This window comes from Notolabrus celidotus, chromosome 22 (assembly GCF_009762535.1).
Source record: "Notolabrus celidotus isolate fNotCel1 chromosome 22, fNotCel1.pri, whole genome shotgun sequence".
NCBI classification, from domain to species: Eukaryota; Metazoa; Chordata; class Actinopteri; order Labriformes; family Labridae; genus Notolabrus; species Notolabrus celidotus.
Window position 1 is genome coordinate 14,045,364 of NC_048293.1, and position 25,081 is coordinate 14,070,444.

The window sequence follows — 25,081 nt, forward strand, 5'->3', positions numbered from 1 at the left end:
AGACCGGTCTGGTTTGGCCTCACCTGACTAAACCCATCTTTCATTCCCATAAACTCACAAACCCTCATCCTCCCTTCCCCTCCCCCTGAAGACTCATGTCAGAGGGGTCTGGCTTTCATTGTGTTAGCACTGTACACACAACAGCGTGCTGCAAGAAAATATACGACAACTGCTGATTTATAGGATAATTAGAGCGCAGAATTTGTTGTGGCGAGCCGCCAAAGTACCTGATGCAGGCTGGGCAGTTTGTTCAGAGTCTGAGGACGATATCTAAGAGGCTCCGAGGCTAAAGCACCAGAGGAGGAATGTGTGTTTTCAAGGACTGACCCTTTGTCCTTTCCTGTGAGTCAAACCGGCCCATAATGGGACCGTGCCAGGGGCCTGGACCCAGAGATCCAAACCTACCTGCTTCACATCACGACAGGATGTTTCACCGCCAGAAATCCAGCCGTTGACTTAACTTCACCTCCTACTGTAACGCGAGAGACACACCAGGAACAACACTGATCCAATGATGTGATCCCTGCCAAAGCTATTTCATGTATTTTGACAGCAAATGCTTCAGTTTGTTGAAAAGAAAAGCTCGAGCTGATGAACATTTCTTTTTCTCCCATTGCTACAAGCAGCAGGTCACTGGGTGCGGCTGGAATAATATCAAACCGATGTCCGAGCAGAGGAAGACGGTGAGCTGAGACGGTTGATGAGGACATGAACCATTACACGGAGGGGCCGGCTCTGAGCACCGATGCCAGGGGTCCCAGTCCTGGCCTCAGCACCCAGAGCTGCATGATGAGATTGCAGACTGTATGCTTGTTCACACTGAAGAAGAAACTTCCACCACATACCAGCATCACTTAAGCGTTAAGCACCAATAACCATTTACATTACCAACAAGTGTCTCCAGTTTTGCCTCAGCCTTATCTGATTACACAAGTGTTAGTGTACCTTGGCAGGCTGTCCTCCCATCTGTGGTGGTGTATCCGGCATGACAGGTGCAAGTGTAGGAGCCCTCTGTGTTCAAGCAGTCTCCCTCTTCACAGACATCAGGGATGGTTGAACACTCATTGATATCTGTCGGACACCAAACACAAATATACACACACAACTGGGTCAAGATGGCAACATGAGGTAAGCCACAAGGATCGTTTAACCAGTAATAGAATTTTGTGTGTGTGTGTGATGACCTAGACTTTGTGTGTATGCAAAATCGTGTGTGTGTGTGTGTACCTCTGCAGGACCGCCCATCCACCAGCTCCATACCAGAGGGGCATGAGCAGCTGTAAGAGCCAATGTTGTTGGTGCACTGGCCTCCAAGACACAAGCTGCTGTCCTCACATTCATTCACATCTGCGTTGACACACACATACATAGACACACACACACACACACACACACACACACACACACACACACACACACACACACAGACGTCATTGTTATGACACATTCACACCGCCGTAAATCACCGGGTATCATTTCAACTTTATCCAAGTTTGGACACTCGCATGACGAGCTTCCAGACCACAGAGAGCATGTCAGAGAAGTCATGCATCATCGGCACATCAGTAATGGTTTATTCTTACTACACTCAGTCATGCAGCGCTGTAATGAATAACTGGGGAAATGATGACAGAGAACACATTAAGTGACTGCGTGGAACCACCCGTACCTTCACATGAGAACCCATTGGGGGCCACCTTGAAGCCTGGGTCACAGGCCATGCAGGAGAAGGAGCCTGCTGTGTTGACGCACACACCGGTAGGACACACATCTGGGGACTGGCACTCGTCAATGTCTAAAAGAGAGGAAGTAGTAAAGGTCCTGTTATAACATAGAGTTCTCATATATCTACAGGTGTTTAAGTATTTGTGTTTAGACCAGGCTGTGTCATATATATGTTTCTGATTGGTCAGAACCTAACAATGTTGGTAATTCATTCTCTTTTCTTTTTATACATTGTTTTTTGGGGCTTTTACTCCTTTATTTTATAGAGGAGAGGATAGTGGATAGTGTAGGAAGGTGGGAGAGAGTGGGGGAGTGACATGCTGGAGGGAGGCCACAGGCTGGATTCAAACTTGGGCCACCTGCTACATGGGCGCTCAACTTAACCATTTGCCAAAGTCTGCGCCCTGGTAATTCATTCTCAACAGCAGAAGCAATGCCAGGGACAACCGAGTAAACGCACATCATATCAAATCAATCCTCGGTAAAGAGTCAAGCACAATTTCACTTCTACTTGTTGACACTGTGGCAAATGTTAAAAGGCTAGTCTTGAGAGTGGGGAAATATTAATAGCAGCAAGAATTTGATGGCAACCTGAGGAGCTACTGGACCCAAAAAATCTCTGATAGGGAAAAATGGAGCAAGAGCAACAGCTATCACATTGCTACAAAGTAACTGTGAAGTAGTGATAATAGCTTCATTGTCAAAGGTTGGGACATTTGCCTCTTTTATGTTTAAAGGTGAGGACAGAAATGTCAACATAAATATTCCTGTAGAAGTCTCATTCACCTTGTCAATGTTAATTTCAAAGGAAATGTTCAGTTTAATGTTAATAAAGAGACTGATTAGTACAGAATAGGATAAGGGCCACTGATAAAAAAGAACGTTGGTAGGGTTGCAAGATATTTTTCTAATTCTGAGACTAAAATCTGATTTATGACTTTAATCTCAGAACAAGGAAACAAATTACACTCTGTTTTTCTTGCATGCCCATCAATTTTTTTCTCCATGGCCTTAATTCTCTTCCATAGATAAGAACCTGTTGCCATCAGAGGAGCTATTTTTTCTAGATGAATAATTAAATCATTTTTAAATAAATAAAATCATCTTTAAGACATTTTTTGTGAATTTCTTTTCAACTTGCATGGTTCTGTAGCTGCTTCTTAAACATTAAGACCAACATCAACCTAAATGTGAAGGGTATTAACAAACAGACAGGAAAAAAAAACCTTTGGCGATTCCTCATCATTATGGATATACCATGAAAACATCTTAGAGTTGGAGTAGATTCAGAACAGCATTTTAAGACCAGCTGATTTGCACTTTGACATTTGTTCAGTAGACTGTTTATTTAAAGTCAGAATGATATAAGTTTTGTAAGTATCCCAAATACAATATGGTTTGGTTAGCTCACTCTTTTAAGGGGCTACTAACTTTTATACTTTGAGTACATTTCAGAACATGCACCATTTTGACTTTTTAGTTTCATTTCAGTCTTTAACGATATGTCTCTGTACTTCTACTTGAGGAAAGAGTGTATGTACTTTTGCCACTTCTGGTCACAGGATATCATGTTTTTAAAAAAGGGACCTTTAAAGGTGACATATCATGCAAAATTGACTTTTTAATGGTTCTTTACCTGAAATATGTGTCCCTGGCATGTCTACAAACCCCCCGAGAATGAAAAAAATCCATTCTGCCCCTGTTCTGATTTCTCCACCTTTCTGTAAATGTGTGTGAAACGAGCCGTTTCAGACTTCCGTGTTGTTGTTACGTAACAACAATATCCGGTCTGTCACTGAGTCAGAGCTCGGAGCTTGTTCAGCCCATAGACTGTATAAAATAATACTGAATCCCTCCTCCGTTTTTCATTACCTGCACACGTGTGCTAACAAGGAGCTTAGGAGGGAGGCATGCTAGTTGTAGGCTGTCTTAATAAACACAAAGGTCGGTTTGACTCCCCACGTCTGCAGATTTGAAGATCTAGTGGATGATTTTTATTTGTCATGGATAAGTGCGAGTGCTAGTTAGCATAGCTACATGGATACGTGTCGTAGCTGTAGCTGTGTACCGAGACACACGTCGACATACTGACAAATAAAACAACAAGAAACACTAAATCTGTGACCAATCCTTCAGAAAGGTCCCGCTGCCTTCTGTTAGAGGTCGGTTTTACTCCCCACGTCTGCAGATTTGAAGATCTAGTGGAGGATTTTTATTTATCATGGATAAGTGCTAGCGCTAGTTAGCATAGCCACATAGCTACATGTTCGTAGCTGTGTACCAAGACACACGTCTACATACTGATAAATAAAACAACAAGAAACACTAAATCTGTGACCAATCGTTCAGAAAGGTCCTGCTACAGGCGCCTCTCCATCAGGATCAGATTCAGAGGGTTGAAGTAACGCTGTCTGCTAGCAGCCGTGTATATTCAGCCAACATGTAAACATTAGATCAACGTGCTGTACAGCCGAGGCACATCCACTTCCGGAGGGGGCGTGGTCAGAGGGAAAACAGAGTGTTCTGAGGAGGACTGAAGAAGAGGGATTTTCAGGCATGCCAAAATCTGATTTCAAAGTGTTTTTTTGAACATAAACTTTAAAGACATGTTTTGGGGACCTCTTAGACCAATATATATTGATGAAAAAAGCGTGATATGTCACCTTTAAAGACTTAATTTTTTATTGTCCACTCTCTCTGTTCAAGTGTGACCACATACTGCCTAACTTAGACTAAGGAAAGCTCTCTTTATTGGCTCTCACTGACAGCGTTTTATTAAAAAGGGTGGAAAGATAAGTATGTGGGTCGGTCATTCAATCCAAAACAGCGAGCTATTACAGGTGGTGTATAATTACTGTGTCTACAAACAGCCACTGGCTCGCTGTTATGTGATCACTTGAAATTGCTCAAGACGGTACAGATTGTGTTTCTTGCGTTAAAAAGATTGCGGGCCATTGTTAAGACGCCTCCGTTTTGCCTTTGGGTGAACAGAGAGTTCAACAGGGCAGCTGCTCTGGTACGTGGAAGGCAGGGGAGTAGTTGACTTCATTTCAAATTAAGCTCTTAATATTTTCCATGGCATCAGAGACGTCCATTAAAATCCTATCAGAGGTCGACTTGGCCTCAGGTTTGTTTTGTAAAACTTTTTCTCAGAGCAAAGACACATATCAGAGGGGGATCTTCCTCTTGGGCTAGAACGACGCTTTCGTTCAAAAACACACCATGGTATATATGACTAAGTGAGACCATGTTTGAATCCATTTAAATACTCATTCCCTTTCTGCTTCCCATGAAGTCATGACAGATCTAACCTCCCTGTATTTGTCAAAGCAGTCTTACTGCATTTATCTCATAAATCATGTCATGACCAATTTCAGAGCACTGTAAAGATTTTCTGTAATCGTGTTCAGGGTCTAACGTGTTTAGTTTTTACTAAACTCATTAAATATTTGTTTTAATGACATCTGAACCTGTAACAAGCAGGTATGTAGAAAGAGAGGATAGATTACCTTCACAGCCGTAACCATCTTCAGAAACTTGCATGCCGGGTCGGCAACTCCTGCAGGTGTAAGATCCTTGTGTGTTCAAGCACAGCTGGCCCGGGCACACGTTAGCCACCAGGCACTCATCCACATCTGGACACAAAAACACAGACTACCATTAGATTACCATCTCTGGCTTCAAATAAATACAGCCAGCCAGTTCTAATCAGTTTGATCGGTAATCACAAAGCTGGGAATTACAAACGTCGACACCTCTATCTACAGGATGTTTGGCTGACATCATTTTGTTCTATTTGAGGGCTGGTGTCTCATTGTGCTGAGAAAGGATCAGATGAACGGTGCCAGAGGCGGAGGGGTTGCGGGATCCAGCTATGATGTGATGTCTAGAAGGAGTATTTTGGGCTTTTGAGCTCATATGATGGGGCTTTCGGAGTCCAAGCTGTCACACCTGATGCTGTTTACCTACAACCTCAACCAGCTGGGAAACATGTTCAAGAGCTGGCATAATCACCCTAAACCACAACTTATTTAGGGGGGTATTAAGGCGAGGTCAGGCATGTGTGGATAGAAGGGAGAGTTAAAGACACCTGTGCTCGAGTACAACAAAAGAACATTCCTGCAGAGAGAGAACCAAAAGTCTCACCTTCACACTGCTGTCCGTCCTGAGAGACTCTGAAACCAGGCTGACAGACGATACATGTGAAGGATCCTTCTGTGTTTGTGCATGTTCCCTGGGGGCATGTTGTGGGCAGAGCACACTCATCGATATCTGGCATGACAGAACACAGACTGTTAGACTTTCGCTGCAGGGCGGCCAAAAAAAACTCCTAAAATCATTATGAAAGGCAAGAACTGCTAACCTCCCCAGTGTTAGTTTTCTCAGGCTGAATTTAATATACATGCAGGAGTTCATTTAGATGAGTGGTGTTGAATAAACTAACCTTCACAGAGCTCTCCATCAAATGAGACTGTGTACCCTGTGGGGCAGTTCTCACAGGTGTAAGATCCCTCTGAGTTGAGACAGATCCCGTTGGCACATGTAGTGAGGGACTGGCACTCGTCAATATCTGAAAGAAATACATGCACACAAGCACAGACATGTGCAAACATCACTATCAAGAGTGGATAATATGCAGGGGGAGTTCAGTTGCACAGCAAATGTGGTTTTAATGGTTAGTTGAAAAAATGCCCGATGTGTTGAGTGAAGCTGTAAAGAAGAAACGTTTTGATTGTTTTCTTTCTGAATGAAAAGCACAGCCGGAGACTGAATTTACCTTCACACCTATTCCGGTCTTGAGACACTCTGTAGCCAGCCTTACATCTGGTGCATGTGTAGGACCCCTCTGTGTTGGCACACACACCTCCAAGGCACATGTCACCCTGGGCACACTCATTCACATCTGAAAAACAACCCACAACACTTAGCAGACAATCCATCACTGTCTCACAGTTTCTGTCAAAAACCTCAAACTATAAATCATGAATTCTCAGATTGCACACCTTCACAACTCAGTCCATCAGCAGACGGCCTAAAGCCCGGCCTGCAGTTCTGGCATGTGTAGGACCCTACAGAGTTGATGCACATTCCCGCGGGGCACACATCTGAAGTTGCACACTCGTTGACGTCTAACAAAAAGAAATAATTTGCAGACATTATTCTGCTGTGGAGAGAGCTCTACCAGCTGAGAAGTATGAGGTGATGAACAGCTTTAGATAATCCTTTGCAGACCTTCACAGGCTTTGCCGTCCAAGGTGGCTCGGTAACCATGGCTGCAGGTGCATTTGTGGGTGCCGTCCAGATTGACGCAGTGGCCTTTGAGGCAGACTCCGGGAAGCGCACACTCATCCACATCTGGAGGGAGGGTTCAAACGAAAGAGACAGTGGGGCTCAGTGAATAAAGATGAGTGCTAAATCATTGTAACCGTTTAATGGAGCTTTAAAGGTGCCGCGATGCTTCTGCAGAAGCACCGTGGAGAACTATTCACACAGCTGTTACTTTGACACCAGGCATTTTTAAAGACTGACTGATAGTTACCGTGGCAGAAGTTATCCAGGGAGAGTTTGTATCCCTGGAAACAGTTGCACCTGTAGGAGCCCTCTGTGTTGACACACCTTCCACGACCACACACCGTCTGGTTCAGACACTCGTTTACATCTGAGGACAGAGAGTCAGGACGGACATGAGGACTGAATTTAAGATCACAATCACACTGTGTGAGGAAAGGATCTGCTCTAACAAAATAAAAGTCTTACATTATCTCAGATTTTATTTGTTTAGCTTTTTTCTTTAGACATCCATCAATGAGAATTATGTTGCAAGCCCAATGCAAAATTAAATCAACGATGTGGTGTTAACAACATGAATTTAACTCAAAGCATTCAACAGCAATACATCTATCCCATGATGTCCCAGTTACTTGTATTATTCAGAAAAATCTCAGTCTGTTGTGTCTTGGGGGACATTTCTGTAAAATAAAGTTCAAAGTTCAAATAAAGTCTTCAGAGCAAAAGAAACATGATGCTGAAAGATACCCCTTATGCACCCCTTAAGCACATAAAACTATTTGCACGCAGAGAGTTCAGAAAAAAAAGTTCTGTTGTTTATGTAATTTGATTGTGCTGGTTCTTTAAAAAGAAAAAAAATGGCCATTGTTGCAAAAAACAAAAAGAAGCATACAAATAAAGACTTGTACACAAGGTACGGGTCAAATCGCCATAACACAGCAGTAAAGGGAAACAATTACAGCATAATTAGAGAGCAAAATGACTGTAAAACAGCAGTCATTCAATTACATCAGTGCACAGAACCAAACCTCTTTCATGAAGCCTGTTTACTACCTGCAGCAGTAGCTGTCTTTTCCACTTCATGAGTCAGAAGAGTTTACTCGGAAAACCTCATGCAGATTAATGTTTTATAGTGGAATTTTATTTAGGTGTTAACAATGGCAGTTTTTCAGGTTAGGTGAAGTTGTGGGAAGAGAGAGTCAGAGGGGATTATGTAAGTGGACGAGACAGGGAACGATACAGAGAGAAGGAGAGAAAGCAGGAAGAGGAAGGAAAAGTGTTTTTGGGTAAAGGAGGTGGTGAGAAGTCGCTGAAGAGTGCTGACAGAGATGCTGAAACAGAGAGCCTCACGGTGAAAACGCTGCCAGAGAGTCACAGACTGGGTTTTGTTTTCCTAGCTGCGGGCAATGCCAGACGTCTGTCAATGTTGCCCTCTTTTTTCTGTTTCAACAATCATCCAGCATCTTTCAGGCCTCAGCGATAAGACCAGCCGAGGCAATAGAGCTGTTTTCTTTATCACACCAGCAATTAGCCTTATCCAGGATTTGGCCAATTGCATCCAAACCACTGCGCTACCGTCAATTGACTGAAGCAAACACTGGAAACACAGAGCTCATGTTTCCTGTTTTATATGACTCCCACAGCACTCAACGTATACTGTGGGCCTGTTCGCTCTGCCTTTGTGGACGTTCAGAGGGAAAATATTTACTTCTAAAGTTATCCCTCATTTACAAGGTTCCTCTCAGCTACTATTTTTACACAGAGTGAATTATACTTGAGGCCTCGTGAACAAAGAGAAGCTGTTTTCTTTGGAGTGGGAGGTCATTTTAGGCCCTTAAAAAAGGCCATCAGTCTTCAGACTCACTGAGAAATCGATCATAAAGAACTTCAAATTACTGCTAAAGTTCATTTCCATATTTTCCATCCTCTTTTGGTCTTCTGGCTTTTCCACATTTCTGGAATACTCACTCCAGGAGCTTCGGTTTCCAAACAAATTATAGAGGGGTGCAAGGTCACGGAGAGGGGATGTGGTAAGTAACACCAGTCGGCTGTTATGTAACAGGGCCACGTTCAGGTTGGGGGGCTGCTGGCATGTTAGCTTAAACACAACCCACACCAATGTAGCTCCTATCAAATTGTGTCTTCAACCCTAATAATCCACAGTTTGAGTTTTACAGTGGAGCACGGACAAAAGATCGGGTGAGTGAGAGAGTTTATTTGTGTGTCAGGACCTCTTCGCTGCAGGGAATCAAACCTTTGACCTCTTCATGCATCTCCTGAGAAAGCTTGGTCTTCTCACCTAGCCCGACAGTTGTAAAAAGGCTCATTGGCCTCCGCCGGGTCCGACAGCACAGTGTCCAGAGCTCTCCAACAATAATATGCTGTTTGTTCAAGGCTGTGGCCAAGGGAAAATATTTGGACTCTCCCAAATTGAAGTATTATCAACAATCTTTTTACGGGGGCAAGTGATATCCAAAGATTAGCAATAACACAGTGAATGTGTTTCAACAATATTGGGAATATGTGGAGGCTGCTGGGTGGAGGAGTTGATATATCATATGTGGAAACACTGAATGGAGAGAGAGTTGCACACGGCCCATGCAATACAGCCGTCATCACTGTGGTTTTGGGCTGTGATGTAGGCCCTGAAGTGGTTCACACTGGACGTAAAACATCCAATATTAAGTCTTCTCAAGCATAAAATACAACTTATTTTGTGTAATTTCCATGCACATCAGCATTCAGCATTCCTTTGAACAACAAGCCACTTTTAAGGAAACTAATTCAAGCTTATGAAGTTTGGTATTCTGTACTCCATCATGAGCTGTCACGAAGTCATAAACAGAACAGCTCGGTTGTTTTTGGGGACGTTGACCAGGAGCAGCAGCTTCGTCTACGCAAATGTTACCTAATACAGGAAGCTTTTACAGTGCAAGAGGAAAACTCAGCATATTTCCATGCAGCGGTCGGAGTCACCCTCAGGAGTTTGGTTAGGTTAGTGGTGCTTCTGCTAAGACAAAGTTCGGGATTGCCCTTACCCAAGCATCTCTCGTCAATGGGCCTGAAACCAGGGCCACATGCCTGGCACTGGAAGGAGCCAGGGGTGTTGACGCAGACACCATTGGGACAGGAGCCGGGATCTCTGCACTCATCTACATCTGAGATGTATGAGAAGGTAGGACAGGAAAATAATCATTTGAAGAGGTTGTTATAAAACAATGTGCACAGGCATGGGAGAACGAGGTCGCAAATGTTTATATACACAAACACACCAGACACGAACTAGGCATAGTTTCATCCTGGCTCTGACTGCAGGAAAGTATATGTGTTTTGTTACCGGTCTGCATATTAACTCATGGCAGCAAACAAATAGGTCTGGCTAGGATTTGTGAATTTGAGCATGTAGACGCTTCTGCATTCATGTCACCTTCACATAGGCCTCTCCAGGACTTGGCATAGCCGCTGGCGCATTCACAGGTGTAAGATCCCTCTGTGTTGACGCATTTGCCGTTCTGGCACTTGTTGGGCATGCTGCACTCGTTAATGTCTGCCAGTTTGAAAGAAAACCAAGGAGAATGGAAAAGAAAGTGACTATTGTGTTCCACGGCATTAATTAAGGCAGGATGCTTTTTAAATGAACGGCGCTGACAGACAAGAAGCTGCAGTGCTTAAGCAGACAGCTCATGGTGGCTTCCATCCACTGAAAACCTGAGGTATACTGCTCACCTTGACAGAACTTCCTGTTCTGGGTGATCACCTGGCTGTATCCACTGTGGCACTGACAGGTGTAGGAACCATAGCTGTTTATACAGCGGCCCTTCCCTTCGCATGGGTCCTCATCACACTCGTTCACGTCTGCAACAGGCGACAGAGATGAGGATTAGAAAAGATTGAATGCGACATCACAGTGCAGCTCCATTTCCCCAGCAGAGACTGTTCTTTTTCCACTTTTCCTGGATGTGGAGCTCCTCTACTGCTCTGGCATTCCTCAGTGATGGACCTGAGCCCAGCTGAGTAGAGCTGAGGCCAAGGCCATCAGTGTAAGGTAAGGAATCACAGCACCGTGGCAGCTCTTTGGACGGCCTGTTGTCAGGCATCATGGAACAGGTCAAGACAAACAAACAGATCCCCTTTGTTCCAGCTTTCTTTGTTCCTCCAGGCGTCTGTGTCATGTAATGATTGCACTTAAGGTGCGTAAGATGTCAGCTTGTGCCCAAAAGTTACACCTTATGCCTCCCTCCCTCTTTTGTTCATAATTTCTTACCAATACAGTTGGTCTGCAGTGCGCTGAGCTTGTATCCTGGCTCACAGCTGCAGGTGTAACCAGTCTGCACAGGAACACATTTCCCATGACCACATATGTTGGGGGTGGTGGCGCACTTGTTGATTCCTAAGAGACACGCGCAGAGATGATACTCAGAACAGACAAGAATATTTCTGACCTCAGGTTACGCAACATCACAGCCACTGTAAATAATAAAAACCTGCATTCCTCTAACACATGTTGTTTGAACGGGAACTGGACTTGCTGTTTTTCTAGATGGGTTTTTGGATGAGAGGGCAAGTTTTTACAGCACTGTAGCGTTCTAACAGGTGGTGTGGAGCTCTGACAAAGGGGTCAGCGAGAAACAGGTCACGCACAGCAGAGCTTGACATTACTGTTGTTCTTGTCTTCTTCCTCGCCAAGTGGACTGTGGTCAAACAGAGACACTGAACTTGGCCCCTGTGTGTGTGTGGCTGAGAGGGAAAAACCCTGCTGCAGCGAGGAGTGCAGGATCTTAAGGCTTACTGTAAATTCTCCGTACTTCCTTTATCTCACGAAAGCTCTTCCATTCACTCTCTCTGTCACTCTAACAGTGTCCCACTCCTCCTTCACTTTTTAAAACCGGGCCTCTGTCCACTTGGAGATTAGCTTCCCCTTCCAAGAGGCACACTCGCTCTTGGTTTCTCGCCCTCTCACCCTGTGTGCAGCACGGCATCCTCAAGCCAAATTGGCTCAGAGAAAAATGGGCCAAATAAAAGCCTAATACAAGCTCTCCTGAGCTTAACTCCGGGTAAGCCTGAAAAAATGTCTTATTAGATGTGCTGTTGTCTGCCAGCAGTTGACTGAGAGCAAAAAATATGAAGAGTTGAGCTCTGTGTTAGCTTTGCATGGCTGTCCTACATCTCCACACACACCTGTCACTTTACAAGCCATGATCTTAGACACAGATCCAAGAGTTTCAAGGGTACCCCAGTGGTTAGAACAAGACCTCTGAGGTGTGTTTTACCTTTGGATAAGTCTGTGGTGTCCTCTGAATCTGTCCACATGTCTATGATGGAGGAGTCTGGAGTCTCTGTGAAGAGGAAATCCAGTCTGGGTGAGAGTGAACACAATGAACCACTAACTCCATGTTCTCTTGAACCTAAACGAGACACTGCTTGTTTACCCAGCAATTCCTGACTTCGCTGTCACTCACTGGTTAACTATATAAAAAGGATCTACTCTTTTCCTCAGGATGAAAACAGCACAATGACTAAAATAAATCATGTAGACTAAATGAATGTAGTCAGACTTCAGACTTTAATGTCAATGTTTTCACTGGCGTGAGGGCAGAGCAGACAGAACTGAGACTTTAGCGGCTGTGCAGGAGTGAGACATTTATAGAAACCTCCTCCTCACATGTCTGTACCTCAGTGAAACACTGACTCCCTCTCAAACATGGGATGCTTGATTATACAACAACAGGCATGGAACAACAGCACAGAGGTACTTGTTGTGTGGAGCGGTGTAGAGCTGTGTGAGGAAAGCCAAGAGAAAAATACCTGGATGTTTCAGCGGTGAGTCAGTCACAACAGCTGGCTAGAAAACAAACAAATAGTTACATTTTAGTTACATTTCATCACCGCTGTCATGTTCACACAGTGTGTCTGCTTTTGTCGTCACAGTCAGGGCTAATTAGGCGTGTGTATCTACCACAATGTGGTCTGAATAAGTTATATAACCAAAACACAGCCTCCAGCTGAGATAGCTAGAGCATATCGTTCTAACATAAACATTTCAAAAGTGCGTGCCAAGAAGGTTGACAGGGAGGGAGAACTCACCGGGCTCAGAATTTCCACATCTGCCACGAGACGGAGAGAAGAGGGAAAGTTTATCAGTAGCAAATTTGACATTCTGTTCACATTAGCAAGAAAAAATACTGACCACACACAACATAAACAACAACTTCTTTTCTCCTCAGACACATGACTTGCAGCTTTGGAGGTCTTAATTTGTAATAAAACAAAGCTTAAGGTGTATTTATCCTCTGAGCTCAATAGGAAAACTCCTATCAGAGGAGTCAGAATACAGGCCAGACGCAAAGAGAGACAGGGGGATTAATATATCTGATAATGAAGACATAAATCCTTAAATATTTACAGACTGGCCTCATCAAATCAATCCATTTGCCTGTTGCTTCGCCAATAAATATTTCAAGGGCTTTAAATCAGGATGATACATTTACAGAAAGTCCTGAAGATTAAAATGTATGGCCAATGTGGATTATTGTGTGCACTGCTGTGATGCTCAGAGGGCTTTCCCTAGATTAGATCAGCTAAGTTAATTTGTCTCACAAAAAAAACAAGAATGCCAAACACATGAAAAAAAACAAGGCACATGTGTTTATGAGGTGGAATTCTGCAAATTCTTGTATACAACTACACCCAAAAGACTTACGCAGGGTAATACAAACATGTTCGATCCATTAAAGCTCCTGTGAGGAGTTTGAAAGTGGTTATGAAACAGGCAGACATTCATACTGATGACTCTACATGACCTAGAAAAGCAACAAGACCATCAGCAACAAGCCTGGTATCCTCTAAATTGTAATTTGCATTGCTTGTGACCCTGCTGCTGGATGGGTGTCCAGAACAGCCTTTGCTTACATTTTTCATGACAGGACTTAATTCCAGTAATACGTTTGAGTGATATGTTTGTTAATAAGAAAGCAGGATGGGAATATTCAAAAGAAAACACTCCTTTTTCAATTACAGAAAAAGATCAGCAAAGATGCAAGGGGTACATGTTTCTCCACAGGGGGCGCCAAAATGGATGCAAAGAAAAAGTTCCTTGCAGGAGCTTTAAAAATACCTTAACATAGGTGTCCAATAATATTACACATAAAAAAAGTGCCATGTATCTATGAACGAAAGAGGATGTGGATTTTAAAATTTCCCCACAAAACTTTCTAAGCTTTTGCATCCTGCAGAAAATAAAATCCCATTGTGTACAACTCTGCTACCTTAGATTCTTCAAGCTTTGGGTTGTGATACAAGTATACTGGTGTTGAAGTGAATACCACAAACATAGCACTATCTCTTTGCTCATTGTGTCCTGTACGTAGAGTTTTCTGAGAAACTATCTCATCCTTCTTTATTTTAAAAGTCTGACATGCAACAAACCATGAAACTTTGGCAGTAAAAAGGTCTGTATTGCCAGGGTGCTGCAAGTCACTTCATCTGACATCCAGTGACAGTACTTTAGGGCCTATCTGTACGGGCATTACCTGTACAGAAATAATCACTTGTATCTCTAATGTCTCGTTTTCTTTTCTTTTTTTAATGTTGTACAGATCTCAATGTGTTTCATCTCCAGCTTAAACTTCTTACAGGAGTCTTAAGTTGATAAAGTCTACTTGTAGTGAACATTTCTCACCTTCTGGCTGTTTGGGTGTCTCTCTGGCTGGGTGAGAGGGAGTCAGAGGGTAGTTGGGTGCTTGTGGTGTCTCAGGGTACTGAGGGTATTGAGGGTATTGAGGCACTTGTGGCGTCTGTGGGTAGCTGGGCCGTTGGAACCTGTTTGGATACAGTGAGGGCTCTGAGGATGGTGGCTGAGGGTAAGCAGGACTCTGCTCCTCCAACGATAATCCTGTGCTCTGCAGATCTTCTTCCTCAAGCTGTCTGAGAGAAAGCTGCACATCAGAGCGTGAGTAGGTGTATCCATGACCGGCTGGGCAGATCTCCTTGAAATGATCTGCAGGAATGGCACAACACAAAGCAAAAAACAATGACCCATAGAAAACATCACCTCTGTATCCTGCTCCCAGGCTCCTATTGCTGACACAAAACGCTGCCAGAGTGTAATTGTGGTTCGTATTTCTGCCTGATGCTCACAGGAATACCATAAGCCATCCGTGTAATACTGTTATGTTGAGCATGCTGGGCTTCACTGTGTGCTGTGGAGGACGGGGTCAGGTTTCTGCTATTTTTGCAGAACTAGTGAGCTGGCAGGCCAAAGACAGCTGTCACAGAGGGCTACAAGCGGGGGGATTTTGGTGATAACTTCACTCTCAACCTGACACTGCTATGCCGGGAAGAAGAGGATCATGTATTACAACCTGACCTTTGAACTCGTCAGTGCAAAACGACTGACTGAGAGGTTAATAGAGGTTTGATAAAAGGGGGAGACTGAACCTCTTTGTGTTGGGGTCCAACCAGCCTCAGCGATGGTGAATCCATTACAAGTGAGGAGCTCTGTGCCCCCTACCTGACCTGAAACCAGCAACTCTACGCCAAAAAGAGTCTGTAATGGAGATATGAGTAGTGACAGATATGTGGTCGTTTATAAATGCTTGTGTAAATGCAGGAAACGTGGTAAGATAGGCTACTGAATGATGAATTTAAAGTGGAGGGAAATGGGGGTATATATGATGAGGAGCCACATCAAAAAGAACCAGAGTGAATTTGGATTGAAAGTCAAACGGCTCCTGTTACAACGCTACAAGTAATGGGCCTGGCTGCTTTGTTCAGAACATGGCTCTAACAGCTTGTCAGGCCATACAAAAGCCAGCATCAGAAATAATCAGAGGCTGTGTGTATGTGTGTGTACTGTGTCATTCCTGGCTGAGTAGCACCATGGAGGTCTGTGTCTGTGATATCTGATCTATGACAATCCCCATGAATCACTGGCCTGTATAGACACTCCATAAAACCAGCCTGTTCCTCGTGGAGACTTTGAAGATTAAATCGGTAAGAAAAAAAAAAAGAGATGACAACTTCTTCCCATGTTTCACTTGGCTGAGCTATTTATTTCTGCTGTGAAGCTCTGCCGGTCTATTAGTGGGCTTTCTCTCTGAGGGTTGGAGTGATAACACAAGACTGACTCCCACTGTTATGTAGCCTCAGAAATATGAAAACTGTTATGTTTTTGGTCACTTTCCACTCCAAACAGATATGGTTATTTTGAACTGCTTTACAAGCCTGGCAAAGAGCAGACTGGTGACTGAGCGCTAAATATTCTTCGCCTGTGCTTTCACTACTATTGCTAGCCATTGCATAAGATTACATTTGACATTTTATATCTGCAAAAGCGTTTAATGCAGGGTATGGTTTTTCAGGAAAACCAGAAATGGAAGGTTATGTCTGCGGGTGGATAAAAAAAGATAAGTCCTGAATTTAAACAGTCTGTGAGTGGTGGAGGAGATTTGAGGACACGAGCTGGAGCAGCAGCAGAGCAGGATAACTTTCAGAGCTGTACCTGATCCCGGCAGAGGACAGCGATCACAGCCATCGCCCCAGGCTTTACCCACTCGACTGCAGCAGCAGATCTGCTTGGTGATATGTTGAGCGAGTGGCAGAGAGCATGTGCCTGTTGACAGGGATCTGTAGCAGAATGCCTTCAGGTTGGATACAGCCTTATCCGCTGTGGGGGAGAAATAGATATGTTCATGGTTTTATAATCCAATGTTTCAGTCACAGCTTTAGATTATAACTAAGATTTATTTTAAAGATGCCATACTTACAGACACAGTGGCTCCTAGCAGCATCTAGCATGAAGCCTGGTTTACACGTGCACCTGTAGCTTCCTTTGGTGTTGAGGCATTCAGCGTTCTTACAGAGACCAGGCAGCAGGCACTCGTTGATGTCTGGGAGATATAATGTGTGTCAGTCGTGTAATACATCCACAAAGTTAACATATCATGAGGACTTGCTCCCAGGCTTCAGTTTGTATCAGGGTCAGGGTTGGATCCAAGTTAGAACATTAACTCTAATCTGAATGGGACTAACCTGACTGAATTCAAATTGAACAAAGAGTCTATCTTTTGAACCCCCCAACACCTATTTGTGGTTCTGTGTTTTAGGGTGAGTGTCCAGAGCTTTAATGCCAGTAGAAAAACAACAATAAGCAACGATAATCTAAAGGCTTTTAGGAACTATTTTCACCCTGGAAGACGGCAAAGTCTAGCAAAGAGGTCTTGAAATGTTAAATGTTTGGAGGATTAAAGACATGGGGATTTGACCAATGAAAATCAAAATAGACTAAATCAAGTATCCCTCTGACTGCGACATATTATAAACTCTCGGGGCTGTGTTAACTGTGCCTTTATAAACAGTCAGGCAGACAGAGGAAGTCTCCTCCTCAGGATCTTTCCTTTCAAGTGTCCAATAAGGTCAGAGCATCCCCGGCTTACGTCAATGAGTAGAGTCAGAGAGTTTTTTCCCTCTGTCTGGTCTGAGCCGTGTGCTGGAGACTTACAGTGGCCAGTGGAGTTTGCTTACCGCTCCAACAGCTCCTGAGCCACTAAGCCAACTGGGGGCAAGGCAGCCAGTTAATGTGCCAGCCAGGAGCACAGGGGGACATATTTCAGGCGCTTAGTCATGCGATCACATCGGGACCAGGCGACATTTGTTGTTCTACCGTGTTAAACAAAGTACATCATTAGGTCTTTTCCCATTGCTTTGACAACTGGAACCCGACAGGCTGCCACCACAGATTTTCCCAATTCTAATTAATCTGCTCTTGTTTTGCTGTTTCGCTTCCTGCTGGAAAACGTTAGTTTATAAGGCATGAAGGTTGATACAATCTGTGGACTGAAGCTAATCCAGGGACTGGCTCAGTCCTCCTTCTGCTGTTTGCTGTTATTCATTCTTTTTTTCAATCTTCTTTGCTCTTTCTTTTTCAATTTCTCATTTTCCCTTTGTCTGAGGACGAACTACTAAAGCTTGAAATGATAAATTCTCCAGCCTCCACAATGTAAACACAACTGCCTCCCTGTCAGCACAGAGATCTGTTTGAGGATGAGGCACAAACTGTGAAGACAATAAAACAGAGCACAGATGTCATGAACAAAAACATTCGTACTCAGGTACTTTGGGGACATGGGTTCAGTTTAAGCAGCATGCTATCTGGTCAGAGTTCAGGTCAGCATTGGGCTCAGCCTTCATCACATGGGGTCTTTAATCCATGGTTCGGTTGAGTCCCAGATTAGTGCTATTGTTACAGTCTGCTTGGTGGGTTGATTGGGATTGAAGCTGACTTCTATGACAACCTGTCATGACCTGTGCTAATCTCTACATCTATTTTGAATGTATGCCTGGCTGCTCTCATTGACAAACAGCCCTGTGGTATGAACTTGCGAGGTCTGATCAAATTTGTTTTTAATGTCTGATATTAACGACTGAATTTCATCTCAAAGGATCAGATTCATCATTTCTGTGACCTCACCCGCCCTTCTGGAAACACCAAGGTTCACATATACAGCCAGCAGTTTTATTAATGGACACTGTAAAATAAAACGGCAGCATTACTCTCTTCATATGTATTGGCTGTTTTGGCTAAAGGGAGAACCTCATGACTACCTTGGAAGTCTCGAACCAGACATAACTTATGGGTCCAAAGAGCATCCATTTAGAAACCGTGAATAACAGGAACGAGCATTCATAAAAATCAGCCAAAGAAGCCAAGAAAAGCGAGTTTCACAGGCAAATTCCTGCTCTATGACCGAATGTATTAAGGTCTCAACCTGTTGACCCAGGCAGTTATCAGTATTTTGACTGTTAGGGTTTTAAAACTCTATTTAGCTTTTATTAAGTTTATCAAAAAGTCAAGAGAGTTATGTAAGACTTCCATCATCTCATCTTTGAAGTGTGGGTGATTAATCTGACCTTCAGCCGGCAGCAGTTGACCACCCACAGCAGAGACTGCACATGCATATATGAGGGCCTTTTATCAAACAAGTGCAGCTACACAAGGCCAATTCAGATGAACCGGTTTCTCAGAAGCAGCTTTTGAAGATAAGACGTTCTCTGAAGTCAGAGTGCAGTAGATTGCTCTGATTGGGCTTCTTATCGTATTGCAGCGTAGGCTACAGGGGTCAACATACAAAGGAGAAGAGTTAAATTAACGCCTATTATCAATTAGAGAAAAGTTAATGTGCTATTTCAGCACAAAAAGTTTCTAGAGGCAAAGTTAGAAACGCTGGACAACATCTTGATAACAACAACAAAATCCTGAAAAAGCAAGATTTTGCCTTCTTGCAGAAAAAAATCAGGAAAAAAGAGGAATTGAGCAGCAGCTAAATGGGACAGAGACGTCAAAAGCTCCAGTAAATATTGTGGGTAACTGTCAGCTCTGCTTCTTTGGAACCCGAAAAATGAGCAACTGAAAGGGAGGAACATCTTGAAACAATCACTGAAGAGAAAGCATGAATAATAGAAAGATACATTTCCACGCTTGTCAGCTGGTTGACACACTGTCGGAAAATTACTGTGTCCTTGTCTTCAGGTATTTTTTATAATGAAAAATGTCTCCCAGCTCACTTACTACCTGACACCATCAATGGACCAATCGCAGAGATTAAAAAACGTGTTGAACTCGCTGAACCGGTGGATGAGGCCTATTCTACATGTAGTCATAGCTGTCCAATGGACCGTAATGTTGTTGCACTCCATAGGCTTCAGTAAGCATTGCCCTTTGGATTATGACACCATTAATCAAGTCAGTGACACAGCTCGAGTAGGCTGTCAGGAAAGATACTTTTTGTTGGTGAAAGTGTCAGCATCATTTGCCTTGTTAACGGATTAAGTTGTGTGTTTTTCCAGAGTCTTTCAGCCTGAGTTTATTTGTTCATGTCTTTTAATTCAGGCGACTGTACACTAACATCACCAACAAATACACATAGCCTGAACTCTCCAGAGGAAGACTGTCTGCAGGGCTGACACTGTGGGTGGTTACTGCGTCATGAAAATACAGTTTATATTCTGCAACAAGCCAAGTTTGTTTTTACGTACAGATGTCTGGGTGAGCTGGCAGTCATAGTGGCTTCTTCTGCTTACGTATTTACAGAGCCTGAGCAACAAACAAGTCTGCGACTAAAGCATTCTTCCAAATTCTTAGGGAGCCACATTTACCATAATCACAGGCCACCGTACCATTCTCCACTTAGAACCCTGAAGACCAATTAAAACAGCAGCCCCAGGTGCTTATTGGCTGCTGAACTCTGACCCCCAGCCAAGGCTAATTGAAGTCTTGACCTGGTTCCCATGGGGGCCAGACGTACAGCTATGAATACTTTTATAGAGGCCCCTAGGGGTCTGTGGCAGCATGGAAACATGTGGGCAGTAAGTTTTTATCACAAACATGCCATTACATTTTATTGAATGTATGTTTCATGATGGGTAGACTGCATATACCAGTATGAGGTGGGTTAAATCAAATGAAGAACAATGTGAACTACACATATCCTTTGACATACTTTAAAGCTTACCTTGACAGTGTGTGAGATTCATCCTTTTGAAACCTGTTGGACATTCCACTTGTCCGTTTGCAATCACTGCATAAGCTGCAAACAGAAAGAGAAAGCAGAGCATTAAAATGATCGGACAGTGCCGTGCCTCTCTGTCACAATACATTGCATTCAACACAAATAGAGGAGAGAAGCACAGCTTTAGGAGGAGTCCATATAACTTACAGATGTGAGCATCTTGGCAAGCGGAAAAATGAGGGGACCCACAGCTGGGCCCTGGGGGACCCCAGAGTGAGTGTATGGAAATGGATCCCCATCAACCACATTTATAAGACAGCACTGCCATCCAGCAAAACGCAACACTAACACTTGACGTCATTTATAATCATATTACCTATGACTCTCCAAAAGCCCAAGGGACAGATCAAGGAAGTGCTTACATCATAAATTTGTTGAGGAAGCCAATGTGACAGCCATGACCTTTTTCATCAACAGCAGTGCAGATCTACTCAAACAAGAGACTAATACATCAAGTTAGCACAACAGGAAGGACGACTGATGTACACCTCACAGGAAGGGGATTGGTGACAAACTTTCTTTTGCTTGTTTTGTTAAAGAATAAAACCTCATGGTGTGCGCATCATGTGTGTACACTAGAGGTTCACAGAAGTGCAGCAGTAAATAACACAGTCAGTCTGTTAATGCCCCAGTGCAGCCGTGCTGACAGAGGCCTCAAAACATGATCTCATTACTCATTCTGCAGCCAGTCAAGGCCCATGCTCCATTAAAACTACAGAGGGGTCAGTGTGACTGTCTTATGGCAGAGGGTAAGTCTAACTCTGTGTTTGAGTGTGTGTCTGTATCTTTGTTTGACAGAGAGAAAGATGTATTGTGATTGAGGTATCTCAAACTGCATGATTATTGGCAGCAGATCTTCCCATGACATATACTAAGATAAAGAATTTTCCTTCATATCATGTTGACAGGACATTATCCAACAATTCTGGAAGAAAGAAAAAGCTTTCCAGTGAAAAAACTTGGAGAAAAACAAAATCTCTTTAAGAATGATGCAACTGTTTCTCACTGTTACAGTCCATTTTATTAACAGTCATAAATCAGACTGCGTAGCAATGATGGTAAAACCGTGCTAACATGAGAGTCGTGTGTCTGTTAAACACTTGAAGCGGAAACACACAGGAAAATGTTTCAGCCAAGATTTTAGAAAATATTTGGTATGTAATGTTTTGTTCAATTTTAACCTGCATCTGTGTGTGCAGCAACAAACTGTGTTCACAGACAATGGTTGTTAGAGGTGATTTTGAGCCCATGCTATTGCAGTGACTTCCACTACAGAGTCATGTCTGTTTTTAATGCGATGCTGCCTAAGACCCTGAAGATCATGGCCAACCACTATTAGTTTTTTGACCTTGTCCCTTTAGTAAAGAGATTTCTCCAGATTCTCTGTTGCTTTGTAATGTAGATGATGAAATCCCCAAATTTGTCACAGTTCTTCTCTAAGGAACATTATTCTGAAGTTGTTGAACAATTTTCTAACACAGTCTCTTCCAAACTTTACTTCTGAGAGACTCTCTGGAATGTCTTTCTAAACCGAGTCATGTTATTAACCTGTTGGAAATCAACCTATTAAGCTGGGAGACGTTCTTCCAGGAGCAGTTTTTTTTTGGTTCACGGCCCAACTTTAGTTTTGTTGTCTCTGTCCCAACTTTTTTGAAAAGGTGTTGTTGGCATCCAATTCAAAATTCAAATTATATTTCTTATAAAAGAATACAATTTTTCAGTCTCCATCAAAATCTGTTTCTATCAACAATTTACACAGTGTCCCAACTTTTATTGGAACCTGGGTTGTACAAAAAAGTTGGTAAAATTACAGCTCAGGCTTAAGACTTTTTAATCCACACAGATGGATGAGCTTTTCTGCTTTTCCAAAACATTAAACAAGACTTCATTCATTCTTGCTTGCATCATCATCATCTAATAAGAGTTCAGAGAAATCATGGTCTCCAGCATTTTGCCCTCGCATTCAACAGTCACAGGAACAAATTACACTGATGACATCTTTGGGTGTTCACCATAGCCAGAAAAAATATGGTTTAACCAAAGTGCATCAATCGCTTTCAACTTGCTGCCGACAGCGACAAAAGGGTCGAATCAGAGATGACGCATGTAAGAAACTAGGGTCACACCTTGCCAGTGAAGAAAACATATCTTCAACCCTGGCAGAGTGCCTTGGGAAAGGAAGGAAAAATGAGCTGTGTCTGCGACCAGAGCCTTATAAAACCGTGGTTATCTGGATTCACTAGGACATGTTGATCTCATCCTTTAAACCCATCTATCCTCTTCTGATAACTATGCCAACAATTATTGGAAGCAATGCAACACACATACAGTCAATTTTCCAGTGCTATCTTTGTTTTAGAAGCTCAGTCATTCATTTTTAAAAGTTGGTTGCTGGAAAAATTAGGTACTGTGTTGGTTGAGAATTCAAACCAGGAAGCCCAAATACAAGACCCTCAGCCTTCAAAACTGACAAGATACCAACACAGACATCTAGGAAACAGATATTGTCAAAACAAAACCCAGCAATCTGTCATGAGTTTGTCATTTTCCCAGGAGAGACTGGAATGTTTGCCACATGGAGGCTGTCTGGGAACATCGCCCTGGACGCTGAGTTATGTTTTGGTCCTGCTGTGATCCAGCAGACCAGGACGGGTCAATGTACCTGAGGGTTGACAAAGCAGAAGTGGGTCAGCATGAAGGGGGCAACGGGTAAAAGGGGGGAACTGTGTCAAAGAGACGGCCCTGTTTCTGTCTGCCCACCTCCTCATCTTCCTCTGCACCCTCCTAATCCTCATTTCAAAGTTTCTGAGTAATGAGTTGTTGTGGTAGGTCGGTGGGCACGCCCTCCTGCAGCGCAGGGATCAGGGAAAGTCTGGACTGAGTGACAGCAGGGCGCACATGCCAAGGGGAGCTCAGTGGGGGAGGTCCGGGTGTCTCAATAAAGCTTATTAGCAGGGAGGTGAGGACCTCTGTGGTGGTAAAAACTTCAACATGAATCTAAGAGACAGCTCATGTTCAAATTCAGCTTCTCTTAAAATGTCTTGAGAGGAGAGGTAGAGAAAGATGTTGCCTTAAAAAGCTTCAACACTTCGTTGTTATGTAAGAAGTACCGCACTGATATTTAACAGAGATGTAGAGTTGGTATGCTTCCACAAACACCAGGCACATTCACAGAACATGTTCATAAAACTTAATTTGCACATAAGATCTAATTTGGCAGACTTGACTCAACATTTCTTGGATCGCCTTGCATCTCAACATGCTTTATTTTTTTTATCATCGTTCAGTTTGCTCGAACTTTATTGCTCCCATAAAGCAATTTGAATTAAGTAACGTTTGAAAACCAGCTGCTGAACTCAGCGTACAGGTCCTTCTGTTTGACGCAATTCCCTCCACACCTTGAACCAAGCCTTTGGACCCCAAAATGTGAAGTACAAGCTTCTTTCAATTTTTGTAAAAATTACAGCTAGGTTACAGTATCCCTAGTGGGTTTAAAGATGTTTCTGTTCTCATGCTTGTTTCTACAGTCACTTGTGTTAGAAAACAGAGTAACACAGGCAGTGGCTTGCAACAGTGAGCCCAAGCTGCGCATCATTAGTGTCACCCCTGGTTACAAAGACTGTAGACCCAGACTGGTCTGGATCCACTGAAGCTTTAGACAGAACCTTCCAATTGTTGTCCATCCATTTAGCCCTGTTCAACAAAAGACTTTGTCACCCCTTACTAATTTATTGTCCGTCTCCATTCAGTTGTGTTTTGCATTCCACTGGCAACTGTTCAATAATATTTGCTCGAATTCCCTGACCCGAAAGTGTAATCCAGAGTCCTTGGGGCTTCTTTATTTGCGGTGCAGTCCAACATAAAAATCTGAATAAACTCCTTTGGTTTCTCACTGAAATGGAAGTAAAATTTGCTCCATGCAGGGCGCTGTTGATCGTATTCAAATGAAAGAAGGGCTTATGCAAAATAAAAGACAAACTAAAGCAGGAAGTAGGCGGGAGGCTGAGAAAGTGGAGAGTTTATACTCATATGGGTTTCTCAGTAGTGCGAAATCTTGAATTGGTAATTTGGAACAATCACTCTGCAGACCACCCGGCCCTGAGACTGTTCTCCAAAGACGGTTGAGAGGTCTGTTCCATCAATCACAGAGCTCAGAACTCCTCACCACGTTTCCCCAGGGACCTGGCTGGGAGGCAACCTCAGTGTTTGGCTTCAACCCTTAACTGGCTGGCAACACGTAGCAGACAGAAGCGAGGAGGGATTGATGCTATTGACAGGATAGGAGCAGTAAACAGCCTTCCTTTCCAGTCCATTAGGGGTCATTCTATAGGAAAACAACCAACTCAAACAAAGTGAATGTCTCCTCAAGTACTTTTTCAGCAATTTACTTTCTGACATCCTGCCACCGTACAAACTGGTGCCACTGAGAGAAAACCCAAGAGCAAACCGAGCTCTTTAATCACAAAGGAAGGTTTTCAGGCCTCTTGAGCCATTTTCTTCTT

At 43.3% G+C, this 25,081-nt stretch overlaps 1 protein-coding gene across 2 annotated transcripts in view; it reads right to left on the reverse strand.

The window, feature by feature from the left end:
• Positions 1-25,081, reverse strand: part of LOC117806685 (latent-transforming growth factor beta-binding protein 2) — a 105,027-nt gene that overhangs the window by 20,763 nt on the left and 59,183 nt on the right. For both annotated transcript variants that reach the window (XM_034675688.1, XM_034675687.1), the window contains 21 exons: positions 20,523-20,597; positions 16,779-16,901; positions 16,514-16,678; positions 14,693-15,010; positions 13,099-13,118; positions 12,820-12,856; positions 12,285-12,350; positions 11,279-11,404; positions 10,741-10,869; positions 10,442-10,561; positions 10,053-10,172; positions 7,265-7,384; positions 6,958-7,080; positions 6,729-6,854; positions 6,503-6,628; positions 6,170-6,295; positions 5,872-5,997; positions 5,235-5,360; positions 1,670-1,795; positions 1,228-1,347; positions 946-1,071 (listed from right to left, as the gene is read on the reverse strand). In XM_034675688.1, the coding sequence (XP_034531579.1) occupies positions 946-1,071; positions 1,228-1,347; positions 1,670-1,795; positions 5,235-5,360; positions 5,872-5,997; positions 6,170-6,295; positions 6,503-6,628; positions 6,729-6,854; positions 6,958-7,080; positions 7,265-7,384; positions 10,053-10,172; positions 10,442-10,561; positions 10,741-10,869; positions 11,279-11,404; positions 12,285-12,350; positions 12,820-12,856; positions 13,099-13,118; positions 14,693-15,010; positions 16,514-16,678; positions 16,779-16,901; positions 20,523-20,597 (2,544 nt within the window). The remainder of the gene's footprint in view (positions 1-945; positions 1,072-1,227; positions 1,348-1,669; positions 1,796-5,234; positions 5,361-5,871; positions 5,998-6,169; positions 6,296-6,502; positions 6,629-6,728; positions 6,855-6,957; positions 7,081-7,264; positions 7,385-10,052; positions 10,173-10,441; positions 10,562-10,740; positions 10,870-11,278; positions 11,405-12,284; positions 12,351-12,819; positions 12,857-13,098; positions 13,119-14,692; positions 15,011-16,513; positions 16,679-16,778; positions 16,902-20,522; positions 20,598-25,081) is intronic.